Source organism: Pieris napi, chromosome 3 (assembly GCF_905475465.1).
Source record: "Pieris napi chromosome 3, ilPieNapi1.2, whole genome shotgun sequence".
Lineage (NCBI taxonomy): Eukaryota > Metazoa > Arthropoda > Insecta > Lepidoptera > Pieridae > Pieris > Pieris napi.
The window spans coordinates 5055904-5080647 of record NC_062236.1 but is presented as its reverse complement, the minus strand read 5'-3'; the positions used below and the strand labels follow the sequence as shown (position 1 = coordinate 5080647).

The 24744-nt window shown below is 34.1% G+C and overlaps 2 protein-coding genes and 1 long non-coding RNA gene across 3 annotated transcripts; 1 reads left to right on the top strand and 2 right to left on the bottom strand.

Annotated features, from left to right (window-relative positions):
• The first annotated feature begins 1030 nt into the window (after window positions 1-1030).
• LOC125063392 (tubulin-specific chaperone D) lies at window positions 1031-17779 on the top strand. Its single transcript, XM_047669811.1, has 18 exons — window positions 1031-1588; window positions 1695-1854; window positions 2182-2305; window positions 2654-2904; window positions 3318-3469; window positions 3731-3938; window positions 4515-4738; window positions 5253-5522; window positions 7746-7884; window positions 8887-9069; window positions 9694-9930; window positions 10561-10833; window positions 11719-11878; window positions 14166-14415; window positions 14992-15160; window positions 16054-16193; window positions 16465-16620; window positions 17128-17779. The coding sequence occupies exons 1-18, from the start codon at window positions 1226-1228 to the stop codon at window positions 17248-17250; spliced, it is 3582 nt and encodes a 1193-aa protein (XP_047525767.1). The 5' UTR covers window positions 1031-1225; the 3' UTR covers window positions 17251-17779.
• LOC125063393 (putative defense protein 3) lies at window positions 17757-24525 on the bottom strand. Its single transcript, XM_047669812.1, has 3 exons — window positions 24251-24525; window positions 22095-22305; window positions 17757-17939 (listed from the first exon to the last, which is right to left on the bottom strand). The coding sequence occupies exons 1-3, from the start codon at window positions 24447-24449 to the stop codon at window positions 17849-17851; spliced, it is 501 nt and encodes a 166-aa protein (XP_047525768.1). The 5' UTR covers window positions 24450-24525; the 3' UTR covers window positions 17757-17848.
• On the bottom strand, window positions 20070-21377 carry LOC125063394. The gene is made up of 2 exons (XR_007119511.1): window positions 21295-21377; window positions 20070-20108 (listed from the first exon to the last, which is right to left on the bottom strand). It is a non-coding gene; the product is annotated as an uncharacterized LOC125063394 (long non-coding RNA).
• Window positions 24526-24744: the final 219 nt, after the last annotated feature.

The window sequence follows — 24744 nt, the reverse complement described above, 5'->3', positions numbered from 1 at the left end:
GAAGACGAAGAATCTTTCGGTAGAAAATTGGGAGCAAGTATTACCACAAGCCTTACATTCAATTCGATCTTTACTTTGTACAGCCATAAATTGCACTCCACATGAAAGAATGTTTAGACACCCAAGACGATCTACTAACGGCACTTCTGTTCTATCGTGGCTTACAAATTCTGGACAAGTCTTGATGAAGAAATTTAATCGTATAAATAAATATCAGCCATTAGTAGAAGAGGTTGAATTGATACACAGCAATCCTGATTATTCATACATTCGGTTCCCAGATGGCCGAGAAACAACGGTGTCAAATCGTCATTTAGCACCATTGGGTTCAGAAGGGGTAGATCTGCGAATAAATAATGACTATCATAACGTCACAGAACCACATACGGAAACAGAAGACCAAAACTTGGAAATTCCTTCATCTAATGAGACGGGACCTGTGGTACTTGATAATAGCAGAGAGCTAGAGACTGATCTACCATCATCACCAACGCCGGAGTCAACACTTCGTAGATCTAGCACGGAGTTACCATCATCATCACCGCCGGAGCCAACACTTCGTCGATCTGGCCGCGTCCGTAAAATACCAGAATTATTAAAAGATTATATTTTAAAATAGTGCGGGAAAATGATGTAAACTTCTTTGTTGTAAACTTCTTACATGATACTATTATAAACTGATGACATTGTCAATCTGTTTAGACACTAACTTTTGTCAATGTATCAAAATGTAACCAAAATATTTTACTGTTAATTTAGCTTATTAAAACCTTATATTCTTTAAAGGTTTTGTCTTATTTCAAATATTTAATTTATTGTTGCCTCTATAAACAAAATATTATTATTTATAAATCAATAAACTGTGTTGTTACAAAAATGAGCTTTGTTTATTTTCTACAGTTTTAATTATTTTGCACTGTATAAACGTTCTTTTTGGTGTAAGTATACGTTGGTATATCTATGGTCTATCATTTTTATCTATCAAGTTTAAGTGTCAACTATCAATAGTTAAAACTGTGGTTTAATAGAAATTAAAAAAAAATACAGTTGATTTGTTGTTGTTTTACTTTTCTTTTTTCTGAGTGATCGTTAGTAATTTTGAGGTTGAAAAAAACTTTAAAACTCATAATAACTATCTTTAACAGCTAAAACCTAGAACCCATATAATTTCACACTAAACAAATTTTGAAATATATCTTAATATAATATATATACATCATCCAAAATGGTTGGGCTCGACGCTGATATGAATAGAGACGAAGACTGTGACAATATTGGTCTAGGATGTGCTTTAGAGCACTTTTCAGAAGTTGAAGAAGTACTCAATATGATAGACAATGTGAAAAATATATATGACACTCCAGCAATATACGAAGGAGAGTACGATAAACTCTACAATATTCTTAAACAGTATTATGAGCAGCGGCATCTTTTGGATCCTCATTTAGACAAGATATTAGCAAAGTTTATGACTATTATTAAGGATAAAAGTTCTTCACCTGAATTAAAGCATGCGACTTTCAATTACATGTATCAAATAATAAGAGTACGGGGGTATAAAGTGGTTGTAAGACATCTTCCTCATGAGGTGTGTAGTGTGTTGTAGTTTTTCTTTATACTTTTAATATGATAGAACACTAATAGGATTAAATGATACAGATTTAATGTTATCTTGATGTAAATACAATTTTCAGGTAACAGATCTGTTGACTATACTTACATTCCTTGAAGCTCAAAATCCCAATGATAAAGAAACATGGAGAAGCAGATTTGTGCTATTACTGTGGCTTTCAATTGTTGTCATTATTCCTTTCCACATGAGCCGCTTAGACGGGTTTGCTCCAGAACAACCTGGTGTGTATTAATGTTTCCTATCTTTTTCTTACTAACTAAAAGGGCTGCAAAATGAAATTTTATAAAAATAATAATTTAGACCAATCACACATATTATTCTACCATTCTGTTTAGTATAATAGTCTTAATATCTGAAAAGGATTTAATTTAACCAATACAGGGGGTGCAACTTCAAAAATATATAGTATTTTTATCTCTACAATATCAACATATATCAATACAGTGCCAATTTTCTAAACACAATGTTCTCAGTAAGATGCATAAATACATGTGGACATTCGTTTTTAATACAATAGGCTAATAAAATGGTTTAATGCTAAATTTTAGGTGCAGCTTCTTCAAAAAAATTAACTGTAATGGAAAGAATATTTAACATCTGCAAAACTTATGCTTTAAGTAAGGATACTTGTGCTGAAGCTAGTGCGTACTTGGCTTCAAAATTCCTGATAAGGTAAAAATGATTTTATTATTTTAATTATCTCCAATAAATGAACTTAAACAAATGATCCTGCCTATTGACATATATAGTGCCCTTTTATATTTACAACTCATTAATGTGTCTTATAAGCTAACCTGTAGTGTACCTGTAATTTTACTTGATGGAATATTCCCAAGAATGTAAATATTACATGATGAATGTTATAAATGTAGTTAGTTGTATGATAAAATTAAATTGTTTTAACTAATTTTATATTATCTGCAATTATTTTATGGGCATAAAAAATGTTTACCAATAAGTACCTTTTCAATTTCCTATTTAAAAATTTATAGTAGAACCTGAATTTTTGTTTTTTATTAGATCTGATGTTAAGGAATTATACATGAGTCCATTTTTCAATTGGGCCTGTGATATACATTCTAATATTCAAGAGGAGGACACAATCCACTATGGTGTTTTAGCTGCTGTAGCGGCTGTGTTAAAACATGGAAAAAGAGATGATTTGCTTCCATTTGCGGCCAAACTCCTTGAATGGGTCACAAAGCAAAACTATAAGAACCATAAGGCTATGCTTGTGCGAAAGTATGGCGTAAAAATAGTACAGAGAATTGGTACATATAATTTATTTTTATTTATGTGATCTATATGTACTGAAGTCTTTTTGATCGATTAAAGCTTTGCACTTGGCTTGGTCCCGATGACGACCTAGGGTTGGTCCGATCAATCAATAATTGTCAAAACAAATTGATAACTTGTCTTGAATAATCTCAATAAAATAGTCGTAGTGTGTCTACCTATTGTCATAGGACTTAGTAGTAACTGGTCCTGTAATGCATCAAAAAGGCTAAAATTTTTTGTATCTATGTACTAATAAAAGTATTAACATAGAGTACATTAGATGTCTGCTTTTATAATTAATTAAAATTAATCATAATAACCCGATACTGTTTTACCAAACAATCAATAAAACTTAATATATTGAAACACCAAAAAAATCGAAAGTAATGTACGACAATATTTACAGGTTTAACTTTTCTCCGTCCTCGTGTCGCTGCGTGGAGGTATACTCGTGGATCCCGTTCACTGGCGATGACCTTAGGTGGTGTTGCAGCTGCTGGAGATACAGAGCCTATCACTTCACCACCCGATGAAGATGATCAGGATATACCTCAAGAGGTTTGTTTTTAATAATTGTTTGGGACATTACATTTCGATAAAAAATTAATAAAGTTAAAAGTTACGGAAATATATACAAATAATAAATAAGAAAAATATTTTTAAAAATATTAGAATATAATACATTTGTCTAAATCTTTTTGGTTAGTGAAGATTCCCTACTTCACCGTTCTATCGATTTCTATTCGTAATGTTGTATCAAGAATTTAAGAAAGTTTTACACTTAAAGATTATTGTGACTTTATCAAACGTAAACTTCAGGTTGAAGATGTTGTGGAACTTCTTCTTTGTTCCCTACGCGATGATGACACAGTAGTGCGGTGGTCAGCCGCGAAGGGCGTAGGCCGTATTGGGGCGCGTCTACCCGCCTTAGCTGCGGCTGACGTCTGTGAAAGCGTGCTTACATTGTTCGCGGAACACGAAAGGGACACCGCATGGCACGGTGGATGTATGGCGCTTGCTGAATTAGGTGAGGATCCTATAAGTAGATCTAGATTTAACTCCAATAAAATTAGATTGAAAACGTTTTTTTATTCATTACTAACGTCCATTGTAATTATAATTTTTTAAGAAAAAAAAATACCATGATCAAATAGAAACATTATAGAATATTTAAATCTTTAATATTGTCTACTAAACACCTCATTAATTTTTTTCTAATTTGTAGACGCTAAACTAATGCCTCAAGACCAGTGATTCCCAACCTTTTTTGTACTATGCCCCACCCTTCTAAAATTCTTAGGCCCCTCGAATCTAACAAAATATTTAATATTTAAAAAATTTAATTGTTCACTTAAGTAACTCAAATGATAGGGTTTAGGAAGAAATTACTAGGAAATTGTTTACGAGTAAGTAAATTTTAAAAATTCCAAATAATTTTAATAAGTTTTCGTGTAGCCCCCCTTAACAATCAAATTGCCCACCTGTGGGGCGTAGGCACGACGTTGGGAAACAATGCTCTAGACTCTTTCATGGTACTTATATTATGGTGATAAGAACGAAGAAAAATCTCAAATCATATAACAAATAATTCTGAACGTTTCAGCACGACGCGGGCTCTTATCCCCGTCCCAACTATGTGAGGGTGTACGTTGTGCAGTGCGTGCTTTGTCACGTGATGAAGTGCGAGCAGTGGGCGCTCGCGCAGCACGTGACTCGGCGTGTCACGCTGCCTGGGCCTTCGCAAGAGCATATGATGCGCAGGCGTTGGCCCCACACGCGGTGGCCTTGGCTAATGCTCTTATTGCCACTGCCTGCTTTGATAGAGAGGTATTTTTTTTTATAGTAAACGATGAGCCTTAGATACAGTTCAAGAAAAAAAAAAATATTACATAGAAATATATTTAATAACCGTATTATATAACGAACGCACACGTATTTGAGACGCAGAAGTGGGTCTTCTGGCACAAGTAATTTGTCTTTACTTAAAAGGTGTCCACACATTTTCTATGTGTGTTTAGTTACTATATGGTATAAAATAAGAAATATTTTGTTATAATTTGAATTCGTAATGTATGTACTGCCTAAAAACTATCTTAAAATAACCTTTTTCATAATAATGAGAATTAAATTAAAATGAAGCCTTTTGATTTGTTTCAACACCCGTAAATGTTGTAAAGCATATTTTCACGAATCTTCTTTCTATCAAAAGTATTTACGGTAAATGGAATAGATAGAGACATATTAATGTTTTAGTTAATCATTGCAATTAGACTAATTCGGATATTTATAAGACGTTAAAAGAGAGTTAAGATTGTGTTACCATGGTTACCCTATTTTATAGATAAACTGCCGTCGCGCAGCCGCAGCTGCCTACCAAGAGAACGTAGGCCGTCACGGCATGTTCCCTCACGGGATATCTGTACTCACTACAGCGGACTTCCACTCAGTTGGTCCAAGGAGTAACGCCTACTTAAACGTGGCTCCACAAATTGCTGCCTTTCCCGAGTATACACAACCCCTAATTGACCACCTTGTAGACCTTAAGGCGGGACATTGGGACTTCGCTGTTAGGGAGTTGGCCGCTAAAGCGCTGAATAAACTTACCGATAAGGTGAGTGTAAAGCATTGATATACAAAAAACCCAAGATGCACAGTCTCGAATAAAAGTAACGCTCGAAAGTGTCCCGAAACACTATTTCTGTCCCTTTCTATAACAGTATGTCTATAACAGTATATGTTACAAGCATATATTATTGCAAAATCAACCTTACGCGAATTGCATAAAGTTGTTATTACAACGCAGTGTATACGTACTTAAAGCAATAAAATTTTACGACCGACCGTGGTCGGTAGGACAAGCTATTGACTGGAGTCGAACATGACTTTTTTATTTACAACTATTTAACATAATTTTAAATTTATCCGACTTTTCGGGTGCTTTACAGCGTGCGTGGTCACGGTGACTAAAGACAAAAAGTGTTGGATGTTAAATAGTTGTAAATTTATAATAATACATAACTTTAATCCGGTTAAAAAGTTTTTTCTTTAAATTAAAAAAAAAATTAAATTGGCCTGACCTCCTGACCTACACTTTATATAGCGTAAATATATTTGTCAAAAACTACACACAAAAAAGTTAAAAGTACATAAATTTATTTATTAAAAAAAAACACAAATAAATAACATCGACTCCACTTATTAGACGCGAGACTATTTGAAATAAGCGCACAATTTAGAATGTTGCGCTCATTTTTTGAGGACGTTTTTTAAACGTTGAGTGTGCATCTTGGGTTTTTGGTATATCAATGGTGTAAAGATTTTTTTATAAATACCCTCAAAATAACTGTTCTTAATTTTAAAATTTAAACTCATTGGCTGTCATTGGGCGATTGTATATATGTCGCAGCCAACATTATTAATATCACTACACTCTATCATTGTACTTGTTGTTTTTCATGAAACTTTGGAAAACACCATCAAAATTGTGTTTTGCCGACGCCATATTGACAGTTTGAAGAGTTTCTCTCGAAATGAGTGACAGAAAGTGGAATTAAATTTAAATTAACAGTCAATAGGCTAGGCAAGTAATGAAGTGTCATTGATTGCCTAGCTGTTTAATCAACTGGCTGAACATCTTTCAGGCCGTTAGTTGAACGGCGCCGTTTAGTTAAAAGGCTAGGTTATTAATTGAACGGCTAATTAAGCTAGGCTGCGACATATACATTTCTTTTAATAAAGTGAAGTTGACTCAGTTTTTGTATGTATTTATAATATTTCTCATTTCTGTTCAAATATATATTTGTCAACCTTTATGCAACCTCAGTAGTGAACGCACATAGCAAATAAGCGCGATCTTCAAGACCCGGCAAAACAATAATCGTTACGAGTATCAAAAATTCTCATTGAATCACACACATTGTATCCACTTGTCATCTCTAGGGATTAAGGGACTTCAAATAACATATAAGGGATATCACGTGAACAACATTCATTTCAAAAAAATTCACGTTAAATTTAAAACCTCCATTTCATTTTCATTTTAAAATGCATAAGACCTTCATACAAAATGATTTTTATTGTTTTAATTTCAGAATAATTTTCTTTGTCACTTTTTGTCACTTGTGACTTTAGATAAGTTAGGCTTACGTAGTTTTTTATATAGGTTTATTTAGTTATAATTTATTTATTAATACGTAATAATTTCCTCGATTGGATAATCAAGAGCCATGTCTGATGTTAGTATTTATAAACATTTACTCCTAAGACAAATCATACCTTCTAATCATACATTGCTCTTAACTTAATAGATTTTTCAGGCACTAACTTTTGGTGTTTCTGTACATATAATGTACAGCTTACAAATTACAGCAAATTACAGCTGTACATTATAAGGAAACTTAGCGCCAAGCCTAATTGTTTTACGTCAAAAAGTGTTGAGTCTTGTTTCTGATCTCACCCTTACTACCTCGGGGAGAATTGCGCAGTTTACTTCTAGGCTAACACTGTTCTGCTATAAACTAACGCTATAATATACCTACTAAGCCAATAACAATAGCAAACATAATATTAACGATAAATTCCTTTGAAAGTTGAGTTCTATCGCTACAAAAACACGTCTCAAACTATTTTTTTTGCGCGTAAATTTTGTTCTTTATGGACTAAAATCAGCCTTTTTGTTCGTCTAACCTCTATTATAAAATATATAATAAGTAAGCTCTTCAAAGCAAATAAATTATAATCGTAAGCATGCTCGTAAAAATAATTCGTCATCTTCCATTGAGTATGCAAGTGACTTAGGACTTTTAATCTTATTTATAAAAAATATTGATTACAGATTCCAGATTACATGGCCACCATAGTTTTACCCAAGCTAGTACAAAAAACAGAGTCGATGGATTTGAACTTACGTCATGGTGCCATACTCGCTATTGGAGAAATTATCAACGCACTCTCCGAAGCTAAGTTACCTAACGGTAAGTTCCTATATAATAAAATATGGTTCAAGTTTAGCGAATTATAATATTTTATTTAATATATTTACAGTCAGACGAGACACAAATAACACGAGAACTAAAAATACACTCAACCACAACAGCGATTTACGAAATACATAAAATACACATAAAAATAGCAAGAATGTACCGATTAACCCCCGAACCCAATAATCAATCCACATTCTCAGATTGAAAACAATCTAAGATCAGACTGTGACAGTCGATCGATCTCCTATCTGCAAACCAATAACCAAACCCTACGAAGACAATCCATTTTTGGCGACGGATAAAATTCTCTTTGTCGTCCCATTTTAACGAGTTTTCACTCATATTTGATAATCAATGTAAGCCAAATAAAGTAAATAAAACCGTACAAATAACATTAATATATACATGTGTATGTTTAAAACATAACAAACAGTTTTTTTTTATTATTTACAAAAACTGGTGTAAGTTAAAATCTCTTAAAATAATTAACTGTTGAAATCTAGCTTTCGTCAACTGTCATTTTCATACAAAGGTCTATACACAGACACCGATACGACCTCCCATGGATAGCATGTATCGACAGATGGCTATTACATTCCGTCGATTGGTTATTGGCACACTTATTACAACATTTGGATTACTATCTCAGATGGTGGATTATGGATTGCATTATGGGTTCGGGCGTTACTATACTAAAACAATATGAGAAAAAAAAAACCAAAATATTTGTAAGAATATAAACTTCCTAAGTGCCTCGACACAGTTTTCATACTAAAGACACTAATGCGTATTTTTCTATATATCGAACATCATTTGTTTAAATAATAATAATTAAAGTGTTTTTTATCCCACTAAATTATACATAGCATTATAAATTATACATGGTATGCTCCTCTCCTGCGCTGCGCTCATCTCTGCGCTGGATATTAATGATTTAAACATTTTTAAATAGTCTAAAAAGAAGAGAAATAAGTATTTATTTTTAAAATGCAGGTTCTAAAGCGGATTCGTTAATTCCCGAGGAGGTGACCACGTGTATTCGGTCCCTGGTTGGGCGTTTGTCTTCTCGACAGCAGTTTCGAGGATTGGGCGGGGAATTGATGCGACAGGCGTGTTGTCATTGCATCTCCAAGCTTTGTCTTGCGCATGCGCCGGTGTACGAGCTTGATACTATCGGTGAGTGTGTATAAATAATAGACCGTTATGGTCCAATACGGTATAAATAAGAGGTTTGGTTGTTCTTTAGAAGTTTTATTACAATTATAGTTGCCTGGTTTTTTTTTTAATTTTAACAGTTAATCTCTTAGCCGCTTTAATTACTAGATGTATGGCTTACAAAATAAATAAGATTAAAAAAACAGTTAATCTCTTGTCTCGATATTTGTGAGGTATTCCTGTTATTTTGTGTTACCGTGTGGTAATAGACGCCTTGTCGTTTATAATGGACTATAACGACTTCTAAATAAGCAGGTTGTAAAATGTCATTGTGTCAATTGTCAAAGTCAAGTAGTCAGTAGTGCGTAGAATGGGTCGTGACTCGTGAAGTACTTGTGTTGCCGATCGGCGCCTGCGCCGGACGTGCGCACTGACTGTGTTTAAATATTACCACCATCACTAACGTCGTTCGACATTATTACTATTAAGTAATAATGTCGAACTTTGTAATTATTATTCGCGTTGAATCTGCGACATAATATGTTTAAAAATCGGAAAAGCTAAAACCGGTGGATAGGAGTTACTATTAAAGAAATTTTAAAGATTCCTGGGGGCACAGCGTATAAGAAATTTGTAAATTTTCAGACGAATGGCTGAACCTCATAGAAGAATGTCTGCCCCACGAAGTACAAGTGATTCGGGAGAAGGCAATCGAAGCTTTGCCTTTAGTATTCGAAGAGTATTTGCAAAACGACGAGTTCGTTTACGATGGCGTCAATGCGAAGGAGAAACGCGCGCAACTGATGAAGAAGTATTGTCAACAACTGTCCAATACTGGGGTTAATGGACTGTTGTTTAGAATGGGGTATGCCAGGGCTGTAGGTAAGTTATCATTAATTATAATTATATTAATAAATATATCTTCATCGTCGTTCTGATGCATTTTGTATTGGAAGAGTTAAATAAAATTATTGGTCTAACATTGTTATTGCATCAAAATAGAAGCCAGAATTTTTACCGCATCTGAAAGTATACGTTCATACTGTTATTTCCATTTAAAAAGTTTGTAATTTTTAATATAAACAAATATAGTTCAATGATTTAGTATTTATTTGTCAGAACCACCAGCACCCTTTTTAGTGGTAGTGTTATATCCGGATATTTAACCAAATTATTTTAATGCTTAAAATAATAATACTAGTGTTTTTTTATGACGTTCCCATTTGTATTTCATATTTAACATTTTCTTTCTTTTCTCTTTTAAATAAAAATAAAAATGTGGTTATTCATTATAAGCACATACGCATTACAATGTGTAAGATTTGGGAATCCTTTTAAGTAAAAAAATACCTGTGTCAGGGTTCCCAAAAAAGCTATACTTTTAACGTCTCGACACCCCTGCAAGTTTATATATCTCCTCTGTTCTGGTCTAACCATATTATCCTATATAACCTTTACTTAAGTTGACCAAGAATTTAAGACGGCATTGAAATAACAACACAATTTTTCCAGGATCTCTCCCAAAATTCGTTTTATCCGAACACCTACCACTAGTAATCCGTTCCCTCATAGAGTGTACTAAAGTTACCGAAAGTACCGCAAAATGGGCAGAAGCCCGCCGTGATGCTGTAGTGGGTCTCACTGATGTGTGTCAGACTCTGGGAATTGTGGGTGTTCAAGAACACGTATCGGATGTGACGAAGGCTTTATTAGATTGCCTCGCAGAATACACGATTGACATGAGGGGAGATATTGGTGCTTGGGTACGCGAGGCTAGTATGACCGGTAGGTATTACGACTTAAGTGTGTTTAATAAATCTTTTTAAGGGATGGTCGCAAAAATATAACCTACTAGCTGGCCTGGCGAACATCGTACCGCCTAACAGTCGATTCTTTATTTTTTTTAATACTTATTCTGCTATTCGGGACACCGGTCTAGCTAGTAAGATAAAAAAAAGAAAGTTGATAATACAACAAATACATTAGGTCAAAAAAATAAAAATTAACCTTCCCGGAACCCCTCCACTAACACTTGAACTTTATGATATGGTATTAAAGTTCAAATTGCCTTTAAATATTATTACGAATATTTTGTATGGGAATATAGAAAAGTGTTGTTTTACGAGTTTTTCACTCATTTTTTTTTTAATTTTTGTCTCCGTAAGAACCATCCTAGTACTTCAAGGAATATTATAAAAAAAGAATCAGACAAATCGGTCAAATTGTTTTCGTGTTATGTCGTGACAACGGAAAACGGGTTTCATTTTATATATATATAGATGTCGTAGGAATTATTTACAACAGCTTGCCTATATTACACTGATTTAATTCGTACTTACAATTGTTTTATCTTTTTTTGTCTTCCACTAGATGGCGGGCTTTCCGTTTAAGTTAATAAAACGCGAAATTATTAGTATATTATATAGTCATTATTATTTTTTGTATAAGTTTTTAGCTATATCGAAACATTATCTAGACCACCGGAACCTTGAAAATTGATTTTCTTCACTATTTACTGATGATTTATATATTAATAATAATAATATATATTATTTTTTTATTTTCATACTATTTATCTTTACAGACAAGTCATAAGTGTACAAAGTGTTACCAATATGATTAAATGATTTATTTTATTTATTTTATTTATTGTTGTTTTCTGGTTTTCAGGTTTATTATCAATTTGCCGTCAAAGCGCATCAGATGCACCCCACCTCAACAGCCCTGAAGTGATAACCGCAGTGATGTGTGGTGTCGCGCAACAAGCTGTAGAAAAGATCGATAGGACGCGTGCGCACGCTGGAAGGATATTTACTGCGTTGATTTATAAGTAATTATTTAAAAAAAAAATTAATATGTATAAAAAAACAACAGTGGCGCTACAACCTTTTTAGGTCTGGGCCTCAGATTTCTGTATCTGTTTCATGATCACTTGTCAGTCTAATAGGCAAGTAGGTGATCAACCTCTTGTGCCTGACACACACCGCCGACTTGTTGGGTCTAAGGCAAACCGGTTTCGTCACGGTTGAATGAGTACATAAACGGAAAGTCTATTGGTACACGCACAGTAGGGGATCGAACCTCAGTTGCACGCTGATGCCACTAGGCCAACACTGCTAGCATATTAAACATCTACCACTAAAAGCACTATGTAGTAAGTATATTGGCTTCGATATGCCAGTTACTATGTCCTTCATAAACCTGAAACAAAAATCGGTAGAGTTCCTTTGTTCTTCATACTAACTTTTGCGTATAAGATGTACGTAAAACAAAACAAAAATGTATATATTAAAAGTAATAATGAAATAATCTATTGTAATTACAGGGATGCGTTCTAAAACATGCCAATTAATTAGTTTCTATGTTACGATCACACAATGTATATGTAACCGAAATAATAGGTTGGGGAAAAAGTTTCTTCGCATTTTTTAAGAAAATTCAAAACATTTTTAAACATACTTTATTTACATTTAACTAAAGTATGTAGGTACCATTTTGTTCGATAACTTTTTGCCATTATTTAGGCAGGGACATGATCCCATTGCTATAGAAATTTTGGGGCTTCTGATCAAAATACCGCGATAATTGGTTTTGGCAGTCCTCTCGTGATGATAACCTGACACTGCCTAAAGAATTCTGAAGAGACTGAAACAGGTGGAAATCTGAAGGTGCAAGGTCAGGACTACACGTTGGATGCATTATCACCTCCCAGCCAAGCTCTCTCAGTTTTTGCTGAGTGGCCAAAGATGTGTGAGGTCTAGCGTTATCATAATGAAAAACCACACCCCTTCTGGTGATTAATTCCGGCCGCTTTCTCTCAACTTCTTGCTTTAATCTCATCAGTTGTTAGCAGTAGAGTTCAGAATCGATGGTCCTGCCTGGTAGTAACAGCTCATAATGAATAATGCCCTTCCAATCCCACCACACACACAGCATCACCTTGTTGCGAGTTATCCCGGGTTTCGCCACAGTCTGTGAAGCCTGACCGGCCTTTGACCACGACCTTTTTCGCACGTTCTTGTCGTACGTGATCCACTTTTCATCATCAGTTATCAGCTTCTTCAAAAATGGATCGGTTTCATTAAGTCGTAATAAAGAATCAAAAACGTGTAAAACTGTGTACTCAAGTTCATTAAGTTTCTTACAGTGAGCTCGTGAGGTACCCAAGTATTGAGCTTTTTTGTGTACCCAGTTTTTTCAAATGCGCCAAAACTGTTTTGTGGTCAATTCCCCGTTCTTCAGCTACGTCGTAACTACTGATATGCCGATCTTGCTCCACTTTTTCAAAAATTGCATCCATTTTATCTGTCACAGGGCGACCAGAGCGACTTGGATCTTTGACATCAAAATTTCCGGATTGAAAACGCTTAAACCAAATTTGTGCTACTCTCACAGACACTGCCCTAGGTCCATAAACATCGCAAAAAAATTTCGCGGCTTGTGTTGCATTTTGACCTTTTTTGTAGTAAAATTTTAAAATGTATCGAATTTCTTCATTCGATTCACTCATCTTGACGGTACGAAAAATAAATAAAAAACAGTCATTATCCTAATTTGATTTTGGAATTATCTTCTTTAAAATCTCAACTTTCCTTGATAACAAAACCAGCCAGATACATATAGTATAGCCAAAGAGATTTTATTACAAGTTCATACATACTATAATGCGAAAAGACTTTTTCCCCAACCTAATATAACAAAATCCGCTAGTTAGTTAAGTATAAACTTTATAAAGGATTCTAAACGAGAGATAAATTGTATTATTTTACGTCCACATTTTCGCAAATTGATAAAGTTACCGAACTCACGCGTAATATAGTAAGTAAGCGATAACCAAACGGCATGTGCGCTCTGATTGGTTGAATAAGTCACTAATCTAGCCTAACCGTTTAGAATCATGAATAGATATTCGTTAGTTTATACATTTAACACGAGACGTCGCAAATTTATTAAAATGTGGGCGTAAAATAATACAATTTATCTCTCGTTTAGAATCCTAGGAAATTGATGAACTTGCGGATTCCGGTGCCATATATATTTTTAAAATAACAACTGATTGATATGTTTAATAAATCTCATAAATGTATGGTTCCACTCATTCTTTATTTTTCTTTCAGCGATCCGCCAGTCGCAAATATCCCTCAGCACGATGCTTTAAAACGCATATTTCCTTCTGAAGAAGTAGAAGTAAAGCCCCAACGTCAAGAGGAAGAACATAATTTAACTAGCGAGAACTCGAATGTCGTACTTTGGCTGTTCCCGGGACATACGATGCCAAGATTCGTCCAACTATTGAACTATCCGGCATACAGGTATCATGTCATCAAGGGCCTGATTGTGAGCGCTGGAGAATTAACTGAGAGCCTGGTAAGTTCTTAACGTATTTCAAGTAACAATCTCGTCCTTGAGCACTGTCATATATAACATATCAATCAAGTATATATATATATATATATCAATCAAGTAAGCTATAGTAATCAATAAAGCTTTTTATATATTTGACGAATACTTAAATCCTAATCCTTGGGATTGATATGCTCCAGTTCAAACAATTTGTATGACTCAATACTTGGCTATTAAAAAGAGTGGCGAAAGTTTTTTGCCAGTTCTTCTTATCTTATCTTATCTAACTGGTAGTAAATGTAAATTTACAATTAATTTAACTTCTTTTTGACGTTCATAAGTTGATTACCTATATGAATAAAAATATTTTGAGTGTGAGTTTGAACTATAAAAATAACCACTGAAACTTGATTTATGTTTGTGGCTTAGAAAAAAATGCCTTTTTTATTTTTTTCAAAACGCAATACATTTTCTAATTAAACACCAGAAATTTGTAGTCTTTAAGGATAATTAATAAACGGAACAACTACTTTGCCGGGAATTCATTCAGAACCTGACCCATTTAATTGAGGGTTACAACACTAATCTTTGTAATTTCAGGTGAAACACACTACACAGTCCCTATTCTCATACTTGAACTCGCTTCACGACGATCTCGATACGTTGAAGAGCATCTGTGATACTATAATACAAGTGTTCGCTGATAATCTTCACGTGAAACGAATCACTGGACCAATTTTCAATTTCCTCGACAGACTCCTGAGTTCAGGTATCTTAATTATGGCTTATCTTATTCCACTTATATTTGAATTATGCCAGCTTACATACATCAACCAATAGCTAACCACTTAGTTGGTTTCATCATCTGCACTGTTCGACTCTCCGTAATCAAGTTGCCATGATTGGAAAGTAGTCTTTTAATCTTAATCGCGACCTTTACAAGCATCATTTACACTACTGAAAATATTGCCGACGGTACTGCAACAATATTGCCAACGCTACTGCAACAATATTGCCGACGCTACTGCAACAATATTACCGACGCTAGTGCAACAATATTGCCGACGCTTAGTGCAACAATATTGCCGACGCTACTGCAACAATATTGCCGACGCTACTGCAACAATATTGCCGACGCTAGTGCAACAATATTGCCGACGCTTAGTGCAACAATATTGCCGCCGCTAGTGCAACAATATTGCCGCCGCTAGTGCAACAATATTGCCGACGCTAGTGTTGTTGTAGTTGGTAATATTATTTTCCAATTATTCTTTGAATATAGAGTGGCGGTACTAATAAATCCTCTAAATTCTTACTAAAATGAACTACAATGAGTGATTAATTATTGTGATTTATACAAAACATACAAATATTTTTACACTTATTACGTAAAATATGATTTGATGTTTATAATTATTAGATGCGTAATTAGATCAAATGGTTTCAGAACTAGTCCTAAGGAATTTCATTTTTCACCTTATTAAATTGTAAAATAAACGTGACAAAATTATAAATCTTAGTGTGTATGAAAAACATTTTGATATATATTTTTCATTTTTTTCTCGAAAGCCTTATGTGCCTGAAAATTTAATAATTTTTGTCGCACGTTTATTGCACCCTTCATCTACAAGTATAAATAACGAATAAAAATGTTGTTTGCAGGTTCCATATCTCCCATACTCGAAGACAAGGAGTCTACGTTCGCTAAAAATGTATTGAAGCATTTGCAATTGGAGCTTCGAGGAGGCAAAAACATCTACAAATTATTGGATTCTATTAATGTGTTGTGCCAACTTATTCAGGTATGTTTTTGGATTATGGACTTGTTGTAAAGGTAGTTGACGAACTTTTCTAAATCTCATATATTAATAATATGGTTTTATGGGTTTATGGGATTCTATCACAAAGAGTTGAAAAATTTTTTTAATAAATATAAAATATATATATGTATCGGCAATATTATTGCAGAGTAGCGTTGGCAATATTGTTGCAGAAGCGTCGGCAATATTGTTGCAGTAGCATTGGCAATATTTTTAATTATATATTTTTTTATTAATGTATCTTTTTCGTCAGGTGGGAGGTGCTGTATGCGCGAGTTCGCTGGGTATGCTCGTGATATATTTGTGTTACGGCGAACGCTATGTTCGTCGATGTGCGGCTGCCCGCCTATATGAGGCGCTCACACTCTATGGGGACGTCTGTGACCTACCCGGGGAGAACCTTGATCAGGTAATACTTTATAAGTAATTTGACAAGTAAACCAACTCATGGGAACGCCTAGAGTATTAATTCTATGAAATATTGTTTTATCTCTTTCTGTCAAAACTGCGTATACGCTGTGTTGGAAAGAGACAAAGTAGGTACTTATGTTATACGCACCGTAGTGCAATTAGAGATATGTCTCTAAAGGTTTTTAAATGACAACTTTTGTTATTTTAGATAGACAAACTTTGACTTCGAAGTCAATTGTGTCATATTACCCAATTGTCTTTGGTAAATGACGTCAAATGATTTAAGAAATTCCATAAATATTGTAAATTATGTTTGATTTAAACCGTTCGCTTAGACTTCTTGAAGTACTAGGCTTGTACGTTTTTTAATATTTCTCGTACTGTGTTGTATTGCAGTAGTATATTGTTCTTTTAAATATTATTTGGTGAGTCGCAAGACAAGTATAACAAAAACACATATTTTCCGATTTTTTTTTTAATTTACACCAAAATTTCACACTTTCAGGTAATGTCAATTTTGGCGGACACAGACTGGGAAAAGGACGTGAACGAATTGAGGCCCATAAGAAATGAGATTTGCGATCTCATGGGAATAAAAAGACCGGTTATAAAAGCTAAGAAGCCTTAAAACCGGTTCTTACTCCTTGATATTAATTTGCTTATGGCAACTTTGCCAGTTGCTACTATTATTACCGTTTTCTTATCGATTAATAAGATTTGGTCAGGTCTATGTTTTAAATTATCATTTTTGTCTTACTAAGACTAACTGGCCGTATTAACAGTGAACACAGTTAACATATGATGTAATAATTTCTAAATTATTAACTTAAACAACTTATCTTCCATACATTTTAAACTAAAAATAGTCTACCATATAATTGGTTTTCCATAAATGTTGTGCTCTCTGTTTCCCTCACATTATGAAATATATAGCCATCCCGTTTCTGGGGAAATCGATAACAAAACGGAATATATATGTAAGCCTTTAAATAACCCCATGCTAAGCGCATGATAGTGCTTATAATAAATTGCTTCGTACGTTATTCACAATTATGTTACGGATCGTAGCAATATTTTTTTTACTTTTGTTAACAAGTGATTGTTTTATTTAAATGCTATGAAATAATATTCTCATCTCATTAAAGTATTTATTATTACATGTGTTTTATTGGTAACCTAAATATACATTTCACAGCTTAATAAGAATACGAACTCTTAATTATGTTTTACCCAATGATTTGCAAGTCGGCAGGGTCTTGAGGTGCATCGGCAATTAGGTTGGACCAAAATGTTCCATAGTTCTTTAGAATTGTTCCCCTGTAATAAATGTATGATTATTCATTTGGTGTAGTTCTGTTATAAAATCTACATAAATTTTCCAGAAACCGACCAAAATAGGATCGAAGTTATTCATAAAAGATCGAAATCACGTTTTCTAACGGCCAAAACCAATATGCAATCTCAATCCAATTTTAGCTGTCATAGACTGACAATTCAATCCATTTCTAAAGAAAAGCATGCCAATATTCAATACATGGACTGAGATACCAATCTAATTATTCAACCAATCGTTCAGAGGGCGGATAAGAGATTGAAGATTGCCCTCTGTATGAAAATGAATGTTTACTCATGCCAACAACCTATCTGTCCATTTTGACAGTGCTTCGATTGGCCAAATCAATCTCGGATTGCTATCGGTGAAACTCGTATGATTTGGGTTTGGGATTGCGACCTAACTTAATATTCATTGGGAAAATTTATTCATCTTCGTCATCTTCCAGTTCTAGTGATAGTGATTTGGAAGTTTAAATGCAATTATCCGATTGGGATAGTAATTCTGAAGCTGGAAGAAGACAACGTACTTCTGTGCGAAGACATAAGAAGACAAGAATTTATTATATCCAGGGCCTGAATGACGCCGAATTCACATTTAACAAAAGAAGCTTTGGAGACACTTTTACACAAAGTGATGTCTATCATATATGACTTCTTGCAGGTTTCATCTTTTCATCAACTTTTGTAAAAAAAATTTAAATATTAGCTACAACCAAAAATATTTGTTACTATAGATACTACCTACTAACTCCACTTCAAAACCTCAAGACTCCAGCAGAACATCTTTATAACGAATCTCAAATACGAAGCAGAAATGTGGTGGAAAGGACATAATATGGTGTTTGGAAAAAATCGGTTTGTCAAAAAAGGTTTTGCTTCAAGTATCTCGTGTACAAGCCGTGATAGTGGCATGTGCAGTGTTGCACAATATTGCTATTGATATGCGAGATGAACATTTTGAACTACTGCAACAAGTAGATGAACAAGCTGATGATATTGATCAAAGCGCAATTGACAACGTGGGAAATGCAAGTGTGCGAAGTAATCTTATAAGTGATTATTTTGCTTTATTACTATAATATTTTATAAATTACAACATTTTTGAGATAAATTAAATAAAAATTCAATGCTTTTATTTAAATAAAAATACAAATTTTTAATACAATACATCCTCGCTCCAGGCACAAAATCTATTATTTTTCTAATTTATTTAACAATATATTTTTTTCTATGGCCCATAATTATCTTTTATGCTCTCTTTCTTCCTCTTCAAATGCCCATTGCTTTCTCTTATTTAGAAGCTTTTCCTTTCAATTGACTTTCATTTCCTTCGACAGACAACAATATCATGTCTTTGACTTTTTCCTCGATAGAGATCGGGGTAAGAGGAGTAGCAGCACTAGGGCCACCTCCTGTACGATATGTTTCAGCATGTATCAAGGCAGACTTTTTTCTTGTAGCCCTCTTTAAGCTTTAGCACTGCGAAAGTTTACCCCACTTGTGCTATTAAACAGCGCCTCCAGCGTCTTCCAGCACTGCTCTTTCTCCTGCCAGGTGACTGAGTCACTCTTTTTATTTTCTAATATATTTTTATGGTCAGCAACAAGCGAAGTTAGAAGGTCAACTTCTTCCCGGCTGAAATTGACGCTTCTTTCACGTTTTTGCGTAGACATTTTTTTAAGTTAAAGAACCAACCTCGAATCACAAAAACAAGATACACAAACTACTCAGAGAAAATTTATATTTGTAATAATATGTACTAAAATACTCAATAACCTAACAAACAAAAATACCATATGAAAATGACAGCCCGTTTCGTTACAAGTAATATTAAATGACCAACAAAAAGGTTGAGGTTCTATGTTTTTCTATAGAATTCTGTAACTTTATTTGTTCGTAACAAAAAAACAAACAAAACGTTGCATAGCTATTTGCTACTTTATCCATACATTGTGAAACAGACCCTATTAGTCTTACTTATTTTATTTCGTTCCAAAAACAGCAAACTTTTGGTATGCTTGACCACAACATATTGCATTGAACGAAACGCGGTCGAGAGGCAAGGATCACGCAAAAGATTGCTGTCAATCTTTTGTCAAATAAACAATCGGATAGCAGAAATGTTTATTGGCATGCAGATTGGAGATCGGTCTTTAAGGTGGCCATTCACGGTCAATCCATATGGCTTTCGCGCCACTGGCTCGATACTCGACGTCGTGCCGAGCCAAATTGATGCCATTCACGAACGCGCCAGCGAGCCGTTCCATTTGATCATTTTGAGTGTAGGCGTCGATAGCACCGGACGTGTTCATAATGAACTTCAATTCAGAAGATGAGTTTTATTTATCGGCCATAGCGATTTGTATAGTTTTAAAAAAAAGGAAGCCAAAAATAAAGTGGTGTAAGGATTGGTTGCTAAAAAGATCGCGACTCAGTCACATAAATTTAATAAAGGAATTGACTTTGGAGCCAACTGACTGGAGAAATTATATGCGAATAGATGAACCTATCTATTTTAAACTTTTGGAACTGAATAGAATATAGAAAAATAACAATAAATCTATTTTCTCACTATTAAAATCATAATTTGGTCAAATAAAACATAAAATTAGTAAAAAGTATGTATCCTGAAGAGTGCTAGTTGATTAAAAAAATACTGTTTTTATTTTCTATGGTACTCAAAATACTTGTCAATTGAATTAAGCCACTATGGTTCTCATGGCCTGAAATAATAAACAGCAAGGTTATAATTATAAGTACTTTCTTTATTAAACTCTTTCCTGAATGAGGCTCTTAGTTCCTGAAGTTTCTTTTTTATTGTGTCAATATTGGCGTTAGGCGATTTGGTTTTATAAATACTTAGCAAAACCTCTAATGCTGCATCGCGTTTTTGTTTGTTGTGGTAATTTATATCTGTCACATCCCACAAACACGTCAGGTCTCTAATCTTATAAATCAATTGAATAACAAAGTCACGGTTTGAACTCATTGCGAAAACGATTTATATTAACAATGCGTCACGTGTTTCTCGTCCAACGGCTAAACGCAAACTAAAATCAAAATGGCGAGTTTGGCTCGCGAGTAACACCATTCACGAGCGAGCAAACCGTACGGCACGATGGCTCAGACCGACCGGACCGTTGGTTTTCCGCATTCACGAGCGCGCCGCCTGCGTATGCGCGCCGCACCAATTGACTCGGCGCGATGGACTTTCGCGCAGTTGGAATTCCATCGCGCCGAGCCAATCCATTTGGACCGACAGTGTTTTCACATTCATGGACGAGTTTTGGAACGACAGCGTGCCAAATGTATCGATGGATCGCCCGTGAATGGCCACCTTTAGATATGAATCAGTCCAAGATTGGTTATAATCATAGATTGAGGATACATTATTAATTTTGGCCGTAAAACACCAGTAGTTATATCGTTAGATCAGAGTTTCTTAACGCATATTTCTGTCTATCATAGCGATCATATATACAGAAATAAATTGTAGAACACAATAGTATACATCTTAGGTATTTCTTTATTGAATAAACTTGATTACACACCAAATCGGTGTTATCCTAATTCCAGTGTCATTTCGAAAATCAAACTATTTGTCTGTTATGAATACAACTAAACCATAAGTTTTAAATTGGAGCGACGTCGATAATTAATATTTGTGATAGCTTGTCACTACTAATCAGTAATGTTGCTACATTATTGATACTCGACCATAAAATTAATTCATAGAAGCGCACATCACATGAGGTCAACATCTTGGATGTGAAAGGCCGTAGCCATATACAGATAATTTAGTTCTAGAAAACCGTAAATGGCATAATCGTAGATTTAAATAGTTACAGAAGATTTTACTGTAAATAAGATTCGTAAATAGTTTGTAACAGTTGAGCAATGAATAATGTGAGACCATGAACCAAGATTAAAGATCAACGCGAATTATAATATCTATTTTCTACGAGCTTCTACGATTGTTATCGTAGGTATAATATAAAACTGAAATTCAATAAATACACATTCAGAACTATATTTGTAGAAATAATACTTATTCGTTATACTCATTATCTCAACACGATAAGTGTATATTTATACGATAAATTTAATATTGGTTATTATATTTACTTGAAAACTTACGTAAAATACACTCTGCCGTGAGTATGCTGCGGCGAACGCCATACAAGTGTAGCCCTAGATTTGTCTCGTGGATCCGCGTGTGTCACGGACGAGCATTCAGGGTGCACAGTCGTGTTGGGTGTCTTCTCCCAAGCCCCAATCCAGTCGTTTGTTTCCACTGAACGTGCTTGAATGAAGAAACCCTTGAAGGTATCTACTCCTTCAATTGATACTGGAAATCATGTTTTTTATTTAGCATAAGTGCTCGCTAATATTTGTTTGCACATGTCAGAAGTGAAACTTCTTTGTAAATTAATTATTGGGTAATTAAGCTGCCCAAATCCCATAATTTAATTTTGCCAGTCTTTCTATATTAATGAATAAGGCTAATTAAAAACAGAACTAAAATTAGCTGTTGTTATGTTTATAGAAATACCACCATAAATATGGTAACAATTACCAAATAATATAACAAATTCATTAGTATCATAATTGATAACTTATATCCACTTTTTCTAAAATAGCCAACTGGGTCTTAGCAAAAAAGGTCTTGGTTCTTTGCCCTTATAAAAATACAAAACCAACAAAAAATTTTTTAATTTAGTTACTTAATAAATAATAATGATATTGATATATATTAAAAACACCATCGGTGTTCAAGCCTCAATCGCTCTCTCCCTTTTCTTCGACAAAAACGCTGCACATCTTCGTGACGTTCCGTAATAATGTTACCCTCATGCGCCCTAAGAAGTTTCACTTCAAAAACATTGTTAACCAGATATTTAATTGGGAGCCGGTGATTCCTGTTTCACCCTAAAGTAATGACAGCTGTTCAGGAGTTCATTTAAACAGCTGTTGCTGATCTGAACATGTTTTAGTCCTTTCCTGTATCATGAAGACTTATGCCAACGCATTCTATGAATTTACTAGCTAAATCGGCAAACGATTTTTTGCCATAAAAAGAGTATTATAATACTAATGTTTATGTTATTTAAATGAAATGTGTGTTTCTAATGGCAAATTATATCAATTTTGCGGTTGATTTACTTAACCTAACGTTATCCCATAGACAGTAAGAAAACAGCTAACGACCTTATCTCAGACCTACCTACCTATAAAAATGGTCAAGTCGTTTCCGGAGAGTGGATAGAATCACTGACACGAGTTAGAAATTTTATTTATTTAGATATGATGTTTTGAAGTTGATAATTATGTCCCGGTATTAATGAATATATTTTATTACATCAAAACTTTATACAGTACGCGAGATATAGATAAATAGTCATTAGCACTAATTAAGAATTTTAAGAGCATAGGTCAGATGAATGATCATACCGTGGCAGAAGCGACATCATTTTCGTTATGATCAACGTAATATAATGACTTGAACGTGTAAGTACCTAAGCAAGTTTGCCATAAGTGTGTGACCTACAATAACAACGTTCTTGCGTAATATTATCGAGTGGGTTACGGACTCGTACGCAGTTTTATCAATGAAATATTTTTAATGTTAGATAAACTGTCAAGCAATTAAAGCGGAAAACTGATTACTGTTAATAAGAATTATTTAAATAGTGTAGAATTCTTGCGCGAGCGAGTCATCCTATCTACGCAAAATTGTTATTGCGCTGTTAATATTATCAATATCAGTAAACATTTTCGACATTATTTTTCACAATTACTTATTATCAATGATTTATGTTATAATATCATAACACAAACTATGCTACTTGAATTTATTTATCATTTTCAGGATTCTGGAATACATATTATTTTCTAGATTCACTAAGTTAAGGTTTATCTGTTTATTTCTTTGCTCAACAGTATTACTATAGCTACTCACTAAACAATATCCAAAAATTAACATTGTACACAAAAGCCAAAAACGGAATACACATTCAAACATAAACAAAGCACAGTTTCACCTATATATACAAAAAATATAGAATAGTATATAATATGTATTTATAATTAATTCTAAGTTCTAAGATTCATTCATCATTAATATATATTTAATATAAAGGAAGAATAACAAAGCCATTATTAATAAAAGATACCAGAGTTTTTTAAATTATTTTTAAAATTTTTTTAGTGACATTAAATATATCTATTTGCTGGTAATTTGTGTTATAATCTGAAGGTAAATGCAATAATAAAAGAAACGGAATATTAATTACCAGTGATGCGCATTCCAGGACGATAAATAGCTGAAGATGCCACAAATCTGTAGGGTATCGTTGACAATGGCTGTGTCCTATGCTGGCCGTGATTAGGTTGATTTGCACGATCCTTGACGCATGCGTCTATCGGCGCCCCATCAGGGAATCCCCCTACCCTCCAATATAACAAAAATAAAACCACTAGTCTCGATATCATATCGAAATCTTAATTTTTGGTAGCCGCCAAAAGGTCCGACGTTCGACTGTGCACGCGCAGCATTTTGCGTTCACTTTTGTAACTTTGAAAGGATCTAGATTTTGAACAAGTTAAATGATTTGCTTTTACATATGTGACATGACGTGTATCCGCCCCGTTTATGTGTTGGGCAACTTATATCGATTATCTAGTTGCTTTACTTAACGTGTTTCGTATTGCTATAGTTGCAGCAGTCTGTATACTACCTATTAATTCTTTGTATGAACATTTTTTTATAAAATATTTAATAGTGAAA

Bases quoted from the DNA above. Each gene is read 5' to 3' on its own strand.
- LOC125063392 (XM_047669811.1), top strand. From the start codon at position 1,226: ATGGTTGGGCTCGACGCTGATATGAATAGAGACGAAGACTGTGACAAT. The intron at 5,523-7,745 runs GTGAGTGTAAAG...TATTGATTACAG, and splicing joins TGAATAAACTTACCGATAAG to ATTCCAGATTACATGGCCAC. The intron at 14,416-14,991 runs GTAAGTTCTTAA...TTGTAATTTCAG, and splicing joins GAGAATTAACTGAGAGCCTG to GTGAAACACACTACACAGTC.
- LOC125063393 (XM_047669812.1), bottom strand. From the start codon at position 24,449: ATGATATCGAGACTAGTGGTTTTATTTTTGTTATATTGGAGGGTAGGG. The intron at 22,306-24,250 runs GTAATTAATATT...CATGATTTCCAG, and splicing joins TCCTGGAATGCGCATCACTG to TATCAATTGAAGGAGTAGAT. The intron at 17,940-22,094 runs GTAAGTTTTCAA...CATTTATTACAG, and splicing joins CACGGCAGAGTGTATTTTAC to GGGAACAATTCTAAAGAACT.